The sequence below is a fragment of the Panthera pardus genome, unplaced genomic scaffold (genome assembly GCF_024362965.1).
Source record: "Panthera pardus isolate Hobbes unplaced genomic scaffold, ASM2436296v1 HiC_scaffold_17, whole genome shotgun sequence".
Taxonomy (NCBI): Eukaryota; Metazoa; Chordata; class Mammalia; order Carnivora; family Felidae; genus Panthera; species Panthera pardus.
The window spans coordinates 9,445,214-9,460,997 of NW_026526732.1; the positions used below are offsets into that span (position 1 = coordinate 9,445,214).

General features: G+C 40.4%; 1 protein-coding gene across 2 annotated transcripts in view; it reads right to left on the bottom strand.

The window, feature by feature from the left end:
• Positions 1-15,784, bottom strand: part of TULP4 (TUB like protein 4) — a 242,569-nt gene that overhangs the window by 40,307 nt on the left and 186,478 nt on the right. For both annotated transcript variants that reach the window (XM_053904314.1, XM_053904313.1), the window contains exon 6: positions 1,712-1,892. In XM_053904314.1, coding sequence (XP_053760289.1) covers positions 1,712-1,892 — 181 coding nt within the window. The remainder of the gene's footprint in view (positions 1-1,711; positions 1,893-15,784) is intronic.

Here is a 15,784-nt window from a genome sequence, read left to right on the forward strand (position 1 = left end):
CTCAAATCCCCTAGGCCACCAAGAAAAACCCAGCTCTATGTGAAAGGCAAATCCCAGTCATCCTCCAAATTGCCCCATGGCTCTGAGAAGGGAAATGTATTAAAGCAGCAGCCGGGGTCTAAATTCTATCCTTGGACTCATTCTGAACCTGCTTTATAACTTGCTCTCTAGATCTTGTTTTTTCCCCATAATACATGGGGCTAAGTGAATCTGCAGTCAATCTAGTAAAGTTCTGTTTTAAAAGTGTGCTGACAAGTATCCAACCTTGTATAACACGGACTTTATTACTATGAGGCTGGAGAAATAGTCAACACTTCACTCAGGTTGGGGCCCTACTAGGAAAGGGTATGTTTATGTCTCAGATAGAAGCACATTCTCCTTCCCCCAACCCCATGCACCCTGAAACCCTACCCCCAACAGATCTAAAGTTTCTTTCATGTGGGGCGCCTGGGTGGCTCAGTCGGTTAAGCAACCAACTTCGGCTCAGGTCATGATCTCATGCTTGTGAGTTCGAGTCCCATGTCAGGCTCTCTGCTGGCAGCTCAGAGCCTGGAGCCTGCTTCAGATTCTGTGTCTTCCCCTCTCTCTGCCCCTCCCATGCTCATGTTCTGTCTCTCAACAATAAATAAACGTTAAAAAAAATTGTTAAAGTTTCCTTCATGTGAAAATAGTTGTCTCCTTAAACAAACGACTGAATGAATGTGTGAATGTCTCTGGGAAGCATCATGTCTTATATCATGTCTGGGACAAAATGAGAGCATTCCAAGTACCAATGGGAGAAGATGCCGATGGGGGACACAGTTAAAGATCTATTCCCCGGACCAGCAGCTCACAGGATGAATGTGCCCACAGTCACCGGAGAGGGGAGCAGTGCGAGGACAGAAGTCCTGCAGCAGTATGACCAAGTCTGATCTCCTACTATTTCACAATGTATTTTTCCTTAAAAAAAAAAAAAAAAAAAAAGAGGAATGGGGTACTAGGGAAGTGCCACGGTCCTGAGGAGGCCAATGACGAATGCTGCCGTTGGTGATGGCCAGCATCAACATCAAAGGTTTCTGGCTTTTTGTGTGTGTATGTGGGAGGTGTGTCTGTCACATGTGTGGGAGATAAAATGCACTGCAAAAGTGAAGGAGGCTGGAGTCTGAAATCATCCCCACCAAGAGTCTGAAACCTTTCCTTAGGTCCAAATATTAAAAAACTAGATGCCAATTAATCTAAACTGACATTGCTGTGAAACTTACAGGGGAAGACAGGTTCTTCTGAACTGAGAAAAGGAAGTTTCCCCCCAAAAGACAGAAGAGGGGCATGGACAGCAGCCCCATTACTGGCCTGCATTACAGGCAAAACTAATCCTTTTCTCACACAACTAAAGCTACAGGTTTTAATGACATTAGGGATTTGGAACACCACAGATTAAGTTATAGTAATAGCACAGCATTTCTCATCTCCAGCTCTCTTTATTCTTGCTAAGCAGCTAAGCCCCACAACTCCCTAGGGACATGAAAAGGGTCATTTCATGTCTAGCGAAACCTAAGCCAACGGAGCTTCATCCACCTGCACGGTGATTCTGAGAAAAGGGATGGCAGAGGGAAGACAGCCGAATCAAGACCAGACGTCAGGCTGCCCTGCCTTGTGCTTCACCGGAGCTCTTCCCAGTGGGTCAGCGCGCTGCACCTGTGGTGGACTTCACCCTCCTCCTCCGGCTTCCTACCTTGGGGTGGGGAGTAGTCGTCTGAGTCCGTGTCGCTCTCGCTGCTGTCCTCCACCAGGAAGGCGGGGCAGTTCCAGGACATGCTGAGGATGCCGTCGGACTCGTGCAGGAGCACGTGGGCCAGCATCCGGCCGTGGCAGTCCATGACGATCACCTGCCCGTCGGCCGTGCCAAACAGCACCTGCAACCAAGGACGGGAACCCTTGACGGACCAGGAGAAAGGACTGCGGTTTCTGGCAAAACTCATCACCTTAACTTGTGAAGATGTACAAAATATATTTAGGACTCAAAAAACAGAGCAGTTAAGTAGCTGAGGCGATACACAAAGCATTAAGTACCAGAAACTTAGCTGGCTATTAACTTGCAAGCATTTTAGTCCTCCAATACTGAAATGTGACTAATGGCAAAATAAACACATTTGTTATGGAGTATGGATATTTACAAATACCAGCAAAATCACTGTCTTTTTGCTCACTGTTTTTGTTTTTTGCATGTTTTATTCTTTTGGTTGGAGAAGGAGGGTTAGGAAGAGGGTAATATTTATTTTTCTTGAATGAAAAAAAGCAGCAGCGGAGGTTTGGTAAGAATTTCTCAAATTGAGAAGAAAAACTTCAGGTGTATGTTTGACCAAAGAGAAAATATATTTGGTTATATAAGCAGGTTATCTAACCACATTTGGAAAAGATGCTCCTGAAATAGTTTGTCTAATGTTTTATTTGACTAAGAGGAATAGTCTTTTGTATTAATAATTAATGTTATAATGTGTTAACAGTATTAACACATTCACTGAGTGCTTACTTTGTGCTAAGCACTATATTAAGAGCTTTACCTCATGTATTGTCAAAATAATCCTGGGAGTTAAGTACCAGCACTGTTGATAGAGAGCTCAGATGGGCCTGACACTCTCACTTCACCTGGTCTGGGGCACAGGAATGTGCTGGGGGTGCAGGCAAGTGCATGGGCAGAGCTGAAGCACAGGCAGGGCAGAGGAGAGGTTAGCCCCCCTTCATCGGAGGAACAGAGGCACCATCTCACAGCTGCTGGAAGCCCCCTGACATGAGCTGTGTCTTCTAGCTGGATGACCGACCCCACGGGAAGCAGGACCTCCAGGGGGAGTACACCATGTTCTCTTCTGTTTTGTGTGGTAGTAGTTTCTGCATCTGTTGGCATTAAAACTTTATATCTTTTGTGTTTAATGAGATCCTTGTGTCCATCAGCAACTGATCAGGAGAAGCATGCAAAGTCTTTCCATCTTACAGATGCAGAAACAACCTGAGAGGTCAAGTCAGTTGACAAGGCCATTAGGTAATCAGGCCACCGGGCTCTCTTACTGGAAAGGCTAGGATTTACACAGAGGGAAAGTTATTTAGGGTGTGTTAGATCCTTGCCTCCTTTTGCTATTAAGATTTTGACATTAAGCTCCTTGGGGGCAAAGACTGTCCACAGCTATCTCCCTGGCACCTAACAACTTTGGGCACAGAGAGCACTTAATAATATTTATTATTAAATAAAGTCAGTGACCATCAAAAGGCATTTTTAGTACATAAATCCTGACTATTAAGATAGATTAACTGCAGGGGAAGATATATTTCATTTAAGTAGTAAAACACTCACAGAATTTACAGAGCTGTTTTAGAATAAATCAACTGTCCATCAAACATTCCTCTAGAAGCGCCTGGGTGGCTTAGTCAGTTGAGCATCCGACTTCAGCTCAGGTCATGATCTTGCGGTTTGGGAGTTTGAGCCCCACGTTGGGCTTGCTACTATCTGTGCAGAGCCCACTTTGGATTCTTTGCCTCCCTCTTTCTCTGTCCCTCCCCGGCTCACACTCTCTTAAAAATAAACAAACACTGGGGCGCCTGGGTGGCTCAGTCGGTTAAGCGTCCAACTTCGGCTCAGGTCACGATCTCATGGTCGGGTTCGAGCCCCGCGTCGGGCTCTGTGCTGACAGCTCAGAGCCTGGAGCTTGTTTCAGATTCTGTGTCTCCCTCTCTCTGTGACCCTCCCCCGTTAATGCTCTGTCTCTGTCTCAAAAATAAACATTAAAAAAAAAAAATAAATTAAAAAATATTCCTTTAAACATGTCTGTATTTTAATGAATGAAAATTTAAAAAAAGGCTCAAACCGTTTTCTCCAGGGGCAATAAGGAATCTATTACTGCACTGGGCTTAAATAAAAAAACACACAAACTACTAGGAATACAATAAAACATTTTAGAAGAAGCTGAGTTTTTGGCTAGCAATGGAGAAAACTAGTATCTGCTGGCACGTCTGCAAAGCCCTCGTGCAGCGCTGGCACAGGGATCAAGACACTGGGGGTGGTCAGACCTGCTAAAGCCCTGGAAGAGGCACCTGCTGAATGCGCTTGGTAGGCAGTTTTCAATGGTGATAAATATGGAATGTGTCTTCTTGTAGCTTTAACTGAGATGTAAATTTATGTATTTCCAAGGAAAAAGATGTGTGGGAACCTATCAGGCCAATGTCATGGGTGATGTCCCCAGCAAGCAGGCTGTTTTTGTCCCCCTTCCCACATTCTCAATTTGCTCACGTATGTTTTGAAGAGCAGCCATGCCTTGGTGCTGGGTGAAGGGGTTATTTGATATAATTTATGACTTCTGTTTCTAATAAAGATAGCTCATTGGCAGGCCACAGCCAGCAGCAGTTATTTTTCACAAGTACCCAGAATTAATATGTACCAATCCCAAACAAGTTTCCACCCCCTGCTCTTATGGGTTCACATTACCCTGGTCTTCCACTGGTGCAATCATCACTATTTTCATACCTTTCTGTGCAATATTTCACTTCTGTCTGACTCCCATGCTAGACTGTAAGCTTTTCAGGGCATGGCCCATATGTGCTCTGCTCACTACTATCTCCCCAGGGACTGTCATAGTTGATGTCACATGGCAGTAAGTATTTGTGAAGGGAGGGAAGAAATGCCTCTGCATTGAAGGATCTTTTGAGCAATGCTCACATTTTTCCATTTTAGAGAAGAACAGTTACCAGACAACAGAATAGACATCTAATTTCTGAATAAAGGACGGGTGACTTAGTGAGGCATCAGTGTTCAACATTACACTAAAGCCAGCCCCCAAATTCCCCGCCATGAATCAATTCCAACTATAGCTCTCCTGGGAAGATAACGCACTATTAAGATCAGAGAGAAGGAAAAAAGCAGCACTAACAGTCTAGTTGTCAAGCGGTGTTGGAGGAAGTTACTCTGTTTGGGAAAAAGTATGTCACAGATAACTTGAGAACACTGACACAACATGAAATCAGATTTTTTAAAAATCTCTTCTATTTCAAGTTCTTTTCATGCCTAAACACTTCCAATGAGACAAAGCTTATGTCAGCAAAGGCCTGTAAGAGAATAAGCCAGAGAAGTCTAATAATAATGAATACACAAACAGGCACATGCGTCAATCTCTGCTTCTACTCCCTAATTCTGGTGCTTTAGATAGGTTGGTGCTGGCTCCTCCTTCCCAGCTGTGTCTCTTCTTCTAAGCTTGGTCCTGGGTGGTCTTCCCTCTCTAGGAAATCACAGTTGTGCTCATGGCTTCAAAGATCCTGTCCAAGGCTGGATCGTGCTCAAGCCTCCCTTCTAAGCTCCAGACTCCCACATCAGACTGACTATCTGCCATCTACACCTGGATGTGCAAAAGGCCCTTCAGAACCAACATGTCCCAGATGAAATGCATGACTTCATCCTTTCCCCAACCTACACACACACACACACACACACACACACACACACACACACACACACACAGAGCCAGGCCCTCCTGCAGCAAAGACTGTGGCTTGTGTTTTATCTCCAATGTCTAGTACAGTGTCTGGTATAGAACAGGTGCTCAGACATCATGTGTGAAGGCTTTGGGGACCCACCACATAGAATTAATCTCATTCTAACCATGCCCCCCACAGCACTTTCAACTTCGCTGTTTTCGCATACCTGTTTCCCGTTAAACTGTGAGCTTCTTGAGGGCAGGTCTGCACCCCCAGGTTCTCATATGTCGCTGGTCACAAGCAAAAATGTTCAGGGACTATTAATAAATGTATTTCTGCCCAAAGCTTTGGCCTTTACTCAAATTTTCCTACAAATGAAGCAAAAAATTCTTTCCTTTCTGTTTTAAACTATCAAATCCTCCCATAAAACTGGCCTCAAAAATACTTGCAATAATGGATAAAGTAAATTTCTGTCTCATATTTTTCCTGCTGTTTTCTCTGTTGGATTGCAGGCTTCATGTCGGGGCAGGGACAATATTCCCTCTGTTACATGTACACCAAGAACCAAACAAGCTGGGAGAAAGCTGCTGGTCCTCAGGCCACACCTGTTCAATGGCTGTCCCTCACTTCAGGCAGTGTTTAGTAACCGTGTACTCCATTCTAAACTATTTTTAGATGTAATTATTTTAAAATATAACACAATTATTACCAGTAATTTAAAATGAACCAAGCCACAAAACAAAGGTGGTAGGAAAAAAAGATATAAAATCATTCACAAGATTTACGTTTTGGAACCAGTGATATGTCATCAGTACTTTTATTTTGGGATACCAGTATTCATCTAAATTCTTGAATAAAAACGATATTAGGAAGTTTCAACTATAAAAATACACACTTCTGTAAATGCTCACCTCTTTTGTAGCAGAGTTTAACTAGTAGCCATTGGAACTAGTTCCAGAAGGAATTGACCTTTTTGTCTGTTTGCTTTTGTGATTTAAAACTAGGGGGGCAGATAACAAAGTGATTACACATTCCTACCAGTAACCTCCACCCTGTTGGTGGCAAATGTCTAAATGTGCCACTGTGGAGACAGGAATGAAGGGACCGTGTCCCTTTGCTCTTTAGAAGGATTCTTCTCTTCAGAAATACCACTGAAGTCAAAATTTATTTTTGAAAGACCTCCCTATTGGGGTTTCAGAGCACTACCTTTCAAATGCTTCAAGACAGACTGGAACATTTTGCAACTAAAGAGTCACTGAAATCGGACAGTTGTAAATGACAGAATTTCTCAACTGATTAACAGAGTATTTCCTGGAGTTTTTTTTTTTAAAGATGAAATGTAATTTCACAGTTGACTATATCAATAATTTCTAAAACAGACATTTTAAGACTTATTCTAGGGCACTTGGGTTGCTCAGTTGGTTGAGTGTCCAACTCTTGATTTTGGCTCAGGTCATGATCTCACGGTTCATGAGACGGAGTCCAGCATCAGGCTCTGTGCTGACAGTGCAGTGCCTACTTGGGATTCTCTCTCTCTCCTCTCTCTCTGTCCCTCCCCTACTCATGAGTACTCTCAAAAATAAATAAGCATTAAAAAAAAAAAAAAGAAAGAAGACTTATTCTGATAAATATGGGAAAGAAACCCCACTAAAAATATCTACAATAAAAAATTTGTACCTTTGGGTTAAACACGTAATTTTGGTCTTTGCACTGCTTCACTGCAGAACCACCTCTTACAAACTAACTCATAAAGGTGACACACTATCCTATGTTTAAAGAGTTTCAGAGAAGGAAAGACTTTCTGCCCCAGGCATCAATTTTGATGTTAAGTAATTCCCACTGTTAGAACATTCTTCTCCAAATCTTTTAGGCTCCATTTTTAAGTTTATTCACCCTTCTAAGATGCCCACACATGGTTTCTGGGGTGGAGGGAAATGGTCTGAGTACACACCTAATTAAAACACACATTTAACTAGAATATTTCCAGAAATCATTGGAAATAGCATTATCTCTGGGGAAACAGAACTAGGTGGCTTGGGGATGGTAGAGGAAATGGGATTTTTCATCATATATCCTTTTGAATGTTTAAAATTTTACACCATGTGAATATAGTATTAAAAATATATTTAAATATGCACTGAATGAGGTAGAGAAAAGTGTTGCAGGAATACAGCTCTTTATCAGGTCTTTGGAGTAGGGTGAAAATGTGAGATCATGATTGGAGCTGAAGTTGGACACTTAACCGCCTGAGCCACCCAGGCACCCCTAAGATACTTCTACTTTTTCCTTTCCTATTCAAATGCCTTTTATTTCTTTTTCTTGCCTAATTGCTCTTAAATTTCCAGTACCATGTTGAATAGAAATGGAGGGAGTGGTCATACTTGCCTTGTTCCTGATCACAGAGCTAAAACTTTCAGTTTTTCACTGTTAAGCATGATATGAGCTGTGAGATCTTCATATATGGCTTTTACCATGTTGAAGTAATTTCTTTCTATTCTTAGTTTAGAAATTTTTATTATGCAAGTGTGTTGAATTTCATCAAATATTTTTTCTGCATCTATGGAGGGGATCATATGGTTCTTATCCTATATTCTGTTAATGTGGTGTATCACATTAGTTGATTTTCATATTTTGTACATCCTTGCCGACCAGGAATAAATCCCACTTGCCTACTGTGTATTATCCTTTTAATTTGCTGCTTAATTCAGTTTACTAGTATTTTGTTGAGGATTTTTGCATCTATATTCATCAAGGATATTGGTCTGTAATTTTCTTCTAGTGTTTTTGTCAAGCTTTGGTATTAGGGTAACGCTAGCCTCTTAAAATAAGCTTGGAAGTATTCCCTGCTCTTCAAGTTTGGGGGAGAGAGAGAGAGAGAGAAAGAATGGTGTTAATTCTTTGAATGTTTGGCAGAATTCACCAATTAAGCCATCTGGTGCTGGCATTTTCTTCCTGTGAGGTTTCTGATTACTGATTCAATCTTGTTGCTAGTTATAGGTCTGCTCAGATTTCCTATTTCTTTATGATTCAGTCTTGGTAAGTTGTATGTTTCTAGGAATTTAACCATTTCTTTTAGGTTATCCAAATTGTTGGCATGGAACTGTTCACAGTAATTTCTAATGATCCTTATTTCAGTGGCATTAGTTGTATTATCTCCTCTCTCACATTTTTTTTTTTAGATTTATTTTTAAGTAATCTCTACACTCAATGTGGGGCTCACACATTCGGGGCGCCTGGGTGGCGCAGTCGGTTAAGCGTCCGACTTCAGCCAGGTCACGATCTCGCGGTCCGTGAGTTCGAGCCCCGCGTCGGGCTCTGGGCTGATGGCTCGGAGCCTGGAGCCTGTTTCCGATTCTGTGTCTCCCTCTCTCTCTGCCCCTCCCCCGTTCATGCTCTGTCTCTCTCTGTCCCAAAAATAAAAAAAAAAAAAAAAAAAAAAAGAGTCACACATTCTACTGAATGAGCCAGCCAGGGGCCCCTCCTCTTTCATTTCGGATTTTTTTGTTTTGTTTTCATTTAATTTTACCTGAGTCATCTCTTTTTTAACTTAGTCTAAACTTTTGTCAGTTTTATTGATCTTTTCAAAAAATCAACTCTTAGTTTCATTTTTTTATTTTTCTATTTTCCATTTCATTTTATTTTTGCTCTAAACCTCAGTATTTCCTTCCTTCTGCTAACTTGGCCTGAGTCTATTCTTTTTCTAGTTCCTTGAGTTGTAAAGTTAGATTGTTTGAGATCTTTTTTCTTTTCTTCATTGTCAGTATTTATTGATATAAATGTCCCTCTTAGTGCTACTTTTGCTGCATCCCATAAGTTTTGGCAGGTTGTGTTTTCATTTTCATTAGTTTCAAGGTATTTTCTAATTTTCCTTTCAGTTTCCTCACTGACCCATTTGGTTAATCAGGGGTACGTTCTTAAATTTTCACGTATTTGTGAATTTTCCAATATTACCTATACTATTCACTTCTAGTTTCATTCCATTGTGATTGAAAAGATACCTAATTTCAATTTTCTTAAATTTGTTAAGACATGTTTTGTGACCCAACACATGATCTATTCTGGAGAAAGTTCTTCATGTGCTTCAGAAGAATGTATGTTCTGCTTCTGTTGAGTGAAATGTTCTATATATGTCTGTTAGGTCCACTTGGTTTATAGCGTTGTTAAAGTCCACTGCTTCTTTATGGATTTTCTATCTGGATATACTGTCTGGTACTGAAAGAGGAGCAGTGAACTCTCCTACCATTACAATATATATTGCTGCTTATTTCTCCTTTCAGTGCTGTCAATGTTTGCTTCATCAGTGTTTTATGTATTTAGGTTCTCTGATGTTCCATGCATATATAATTGTTCTATCTGCCAAGGGAATTGGCCCTTTTTCCATTATATAATGTCTTTGTCTCTTGTGACAGTTTCTGACAAAGACTATTTTGTCTGATATAAATACAGTCACCGTTGCTGTCTTTTGGTTAACATGTGCATGGTGTTATCTTTTTCCATCCTTTTACTTTCAGCATACATATGACCCTAAATCTAAAGTGAGTCTCCTACAGGCAACATATGGTTGGACCTTGGCTTTTTTAATCCATTCAGCTACTCCATGTCTTCTTACTGGGGAGTTTAATTCATTTACATTTAAAGTAATTATTGATAAGAAAGAACTTACTATTGCCTTCTTGTTCATTGTTTTATGCCAATATTATAGTCGTTTTGTCCTTTTTTTCCTCTCTTGCTCACTCTGCACTGGGCCAGGGGGAGAAGCTGTAATGAGTACTGCTATACTAATTCAAACACTATCTCAGTGGCCCCCCGCATGCTGTTACCTCTTTGAGGCAGGTGAGACGGAAGCCAGTGTCTCAGCTGCACCCAGAAAAAAATCAGAATGTTGCACGTATAGTTCAGTTCTTCCCTTTTCTTCCTAGGAAGAAGCTGAGAGCTGAGGTTTTTCTCTCAGTCATATTATACTTTGCTGGGAGTAGTGATTATGGCAAGAGGGTATCTTGAATTTTCCTACCAGCTTTGATGTGGCTGATTTCACATTTAACCAGGGGTGCAGGAGTCTTTCAACTAGTTTCTGGATCTTTCACAAAGGGAGCTGGTCTGTGTATTATTGATTTGGTGTATCTGCTAATAAGGAAAGGAGGGTCCAGGGCTTGCTATTCAGACACCTTGCTCATGCTGCTCCCGCCCAACATATTCTTTAAAAGACGTACCTAATAATCCATTTACATGAATAACTGCCTCCCATCTTTGATTCTTAAATTATATTGTTAAATATAAATTTCAAGAAAGGTTTTTTATTTAATATATTTTATAATCTATCTATACTGTGTGTTCTGTACAGTGATTCATCAATGATATGTGTCCAGAGAAAACAAAGAGCAACGTAATTTTTAAACATCTTAATTACCATTTTCAGTCAACCAAAATAGCATTGACAAAGAAAGTATAAACACAGTAGCTGCACCTGTTTTTGCTAAAGAAAGCTATTTTCTCCTATAAAGAGCTCAACGGAATGTCCAGAATAACAAAAAGGAAAAACCAAAAAAAACTAAACAGTATCAGTAGTTGCATAAAGATAGCCATGAAGGGTGGGAGGCCATCTGATTTCCTTTCCTAAGTAGGTTTCCATTATTTTCCTTGTTACTCACATCCTCCCTGCCTATTTTGGCAAAAACCATTCTTATATGTGTTCCGTTTAGGGCTTAAGATAAAATGGGTTTCCCTTTTGCAGTATACACTAATAAAAAGTCATGAGAAAATCTAATGGAGGGGCAAGAAAGAAAATCACTCTTTCCAGTGGTTTAGATTTAAATCTAATTTCAAAGTTGTTCCCACAAACTGCTAGGTAGGAGCTCTACTCCATAGGTCCTTTAACCTACTTACAGTCCACTCACAATTGAGGGTCTTTGCCATAGAAACGGATCACTGTGATGTTATTCTAGTGAGTTGGTGGATATTAAACAATAATGATAAATTATTTGAGTACAAGAACTTGTGTGAGAGAGATCTCCATGTTTCTTTCTTGTTGTGCTGAACACAATGGCTTTAAAATCTTTCCAGTGAAGCTAAACCAATATAGCACCTAAAATTATTACCTTAAAGGTCCAGATAGAGGACTAGGCACAGTCAGTGGAGTCACTTCAAACACCAGCACTTAATGGGCCAGCAAAGGGAAATATTTTCTCATGGTGAATAAAACGTCTTTGCAAATAATATATTGTGATTCTTTTTAATTTGGTTTCGTTAAATTTGACTTTTATTCTAGCAAAGAGTTGGCATCATCTATGAGGTAGTCATTAGTTGTATGTCAAATATCAGCCATTTACATTTATACAACATCACTTTTTTAGCTGAGAAAGCAGAGTTTTTACATTACTTTTTAAAGTTTCCTTTATAAATCTTTTCCTATCTTATAGTGTAAGACAAAGTAAAACTTCAGAATGAATATCCATCTCCTCTGATTCAACAGATGTCCTCCTTTAAAGCCATGGGCTAATCCAAGTACCAGACAAGTTATTTACTGCAATCTGACAAGAGCCTTCTTCAAATTAAAGAGGAGGTGTGAGCATGGCTCTGTGGCTATGGAAGGAAATGCCACATTCTGAAGAGGTTTATAATGAAGTAACTCATGCTATTAGGGATTTACTGTAAGTACAGCAAGTTAAAAAAAAAAAGAATAAAGGGATAAAAAAGCAAATGTGGCAAAATATACAAAGGTTCTTTATTCTATTTACTATTTTTTTTAATAAAGGAGGAATTGATTTTATTTCTTTTTTAAAAACATTTGTTATTGAGAGAGAGACAGAGAGACAGAGAGAGAGACAGAGAGGGTACGCACATAAGTAGGGAGGGGAAGAAAGAAGAGGGAGACACAGAATCCAAAGCCAGCTTCAGGCTCTGAGCCATCAGCACACAGCCAGATGCGGGGCTTGAACTCACAAACCGTGAGATCATGACCTGAGCTGAAGTCAGACGCTCAACAGACTGAGCCACCCAGGCGCCCCTCTATTTATTTTTGATATGCTACTGATTTTTTTCTAATCAAAATTTAAAAACTACCTAATTAAAAAAACCCTACAGGATTATTTATCACTTAGAATACCGGGGAATTAGCAAATCTTCTTGAGTTCCATGTTGGTACTTCAATCATAACCTTACACTTAAAAAGTAAACGAATAATCACGGTTGTCAACTAATGTGTTAAAGTTTTAAGTGTACATTAGTATCTACGCTAGTCTCTTTTTCATCAATTACTATCTTTGAAAAGATGTCGTATAGTAACGATGTAAAATTTTTAGTTTGTAAATTCTTTGAACTACATCAATTAAAAGCCCTGCACCGACCTTTAATGATCCTGCTACACTACCTACCCCAGTCCTGACTGCACTCTACTCCAAATGGGAAATAAGCATCATATGTTTTGCAAAGTGTGTACATAAAAACAGAAGGTACGGTGGGTACTTTCAGTGATTTTTCTCGTTGCTGTCCCCCTTGTGGCACCAGCAGGATTTAAAGGTGGTGTACAAACTGCTGGACTTGGGATCACCGATCACATCAGCCGACGCCACAGATCAGATCAAAGGAACCACATGATGTGAAAAATTTCCTTTCAGCTGCCAAGAAGAGGCTTGGGATCTACCCTTTGTATCCAAAAGCAAAAAGAATACACCTTCCCTCTTCCTAGGTCAAAAAACACAAAAACAACAGAACGATAACACACCAGAGCAGAGGGTAGAGGACATGATGTTGCCCCACTTATATCTGCTATTTAATCATTTAAGACCTCCTCCTTTGGGGGTGCCTGGGTGGCTCAGTTCGTTAAGTGTCCAAATTCGGCTCAGGTCCTGATCTCAACAGTCTGTGAGTTCGAGCCCCGCATTGGGCTCTGTGCCGACAGCTCAGAGCCTAGGGCCTACTTTGGATTCTGTGTCTCCCTTTCTCTCTGCCCCTCCTCTGCTCATGCTCTCTCTCTCAAAAATATATAAAACATTAAAAAAAGAGACCTCCTTCTTTTAAAAAGAGTTTTGGTGTTTATAAACAAATATTACCTCTAGTCATGGAAAACTAAGCCTAGACATTTAGTAAAAAGACGTATTAGGTGAAGAATTCTCATTTCACACAAACAACTGCCTTCTTTTTAAAAATTTTTTTTCCAACGTTTATTGATTTTTGAGACAGAGAGAGACAGAGCATGAATGGGGGAGGGTCAGAGAGAGGGAGACACAGAATCTGAAACAGGCTCCAGGCTCCGAGCTGTCAGCACAGGGCCCGACGCGGGGCTCGAACTCACGGACCGCGAGATCGTGACCTGAGCCAGAGTCGGACGCTTTACCGACTGAGCCACCCAGGCGCCCCCAAACAACTGCCTTCTAAACAAGGACAATTTCTACTGAATATTCTTTTAAATAGAGAAGACTCCTTTATGTGGATATTAAAATATAATCATGATTACAAAAATTCAGCTCACCTACATTTTTGTATCTACTACATGAAGGGAAGTATACCTGTATTTCATTAGGACTGTGAACATCTGGAGCAAATACTTGACATATTCCAACTATGTGACAAGTATTTTTTTCCTAACAAAACACTCCAAAGGAGAAACCACTGGTTATTTATTGTAATTGAAGGTCAAGTATAGTATGTATCCACTGAAATCAGAGTTTTCACTTGTAAGACTGTGGCTACGCAGACCTTCCTCGACTTACCCCCACCCCCACCCCAGGGGGTATCCATTCCTATAAACCCATCATAAGTTGAAAATACCCTGAGTCGAAAATGCATGTAATACAACTCACCTATTGGACATCATACCTCAGCCTGTGATGTTGTATCTTAAACGTGCTCAGAACACTTCTACTACTTCACAGTTGAGCAAAATCATCTAACACAAAACTTATTTTATAATGGAGTGTTGAATCTCTGTACTTTATTCAACACTGTGCTGAAAGGAAAGCCAGAATGGCCGTATGAGTGCAGAAGGGCTGCCAGCATATCAGTCACCCGTCCTTGTGACTGAACGGCTGGCTAACCGGGAGCCACAGCTCCTGCGCGGCAGCAGCAGGAGAGGGCTGCACTAGCCCGGGAAAGATTAAGATTTTTAATTCAAAATTTGAAATATGGTTTCTACTGAATGCATATCACCCTTGCAATATCATAAAGTCAAAATTAGAGAAAGACAGGTATCATATGATTTTGCTCATATGTGGAATTTAAGAAACACAACAGATGAACATAGGGGAAGGGAAGGAAAAATAAGATAAAAACAGAGAGGGAGGCAAACCATAAGAGACTCTTCAATACAGAGGACAAACTGAGGGTTGCTGGAGGGGAGGTGGGTGGGGGGTGGGGTTAAATGGGTGATGGGTATTAAAGAGGGCACTTGTTGGGATGACCACTGGGTATTACATGAAGGTATTATATGCAAGCGATGAATCACTGGGCTCTACTCCTGAAAGCAAGACTACACTGTATGTTAACTAACTTGAATTTAAATTAAAAAAACAAAAACAAAAACAGATGCAACACATAGGAACCATGTTAATGACAGAAGCTGTAAATAAAGATTTTTAACAAACAATCAAAGTATCGTAAGTCAAACCGTTTTAAGTTGGGGACCATCTGTATATACTCTGGAGAAGAAAATGTGGTTTTTTAAACATTTTTATCTTTTTTAAAGTTCATTTATTTTGAGAGAGAGAGAATGTGAGAGCAAGTGAGCACGAGCGGGGGAGGGGGAGGGACGGGGAAGACACAGAATCCCAAGCAGGCTCCATGCTCAGCAAGGAGCCTGATGTGGGGCTTGATCACATGACCATGAAATCATGACCTGAGCCAATATCAAGAGTCAGATGCATAATCGACTGAGCCACCCAGGCGTCCTGAAAATGTGTTTTTAAAGCTCTAGGTCTCTCCCCTTTATTGTATGGGACTGTCCTCATGATGTATTTTCTAAGTTCATGATCATCACACAATATCCTCTGCCATATAATTTAATCATGGTCTGTTATCTTTTGTTGTCTGGATAAACTCTATGAAGTAGTTAATTATATGTACTACCAAAACTGGTGAACAACAAGCATTTGACTTTATGGTTTTTTAAAAAAAACACTGAATTGTGTCCTCATTAAAGGAAATGAGGCTTAAAGCTTCCTTCTTGTGGCTATAAACATAATTTAGGATGTTCATCATGGATATACGTAACAGGCACACTAGATAAAGAGAAGAATTTCAGAATTACAACACAAAAAAGGCTGTTGGCTCAGGATATATAAAAACTGTCATTACTATGGAGTAAGAGGGGCCGGATAGGACACAGGAAGAAAAGGGGGAAACGAGTCTTAGGGCA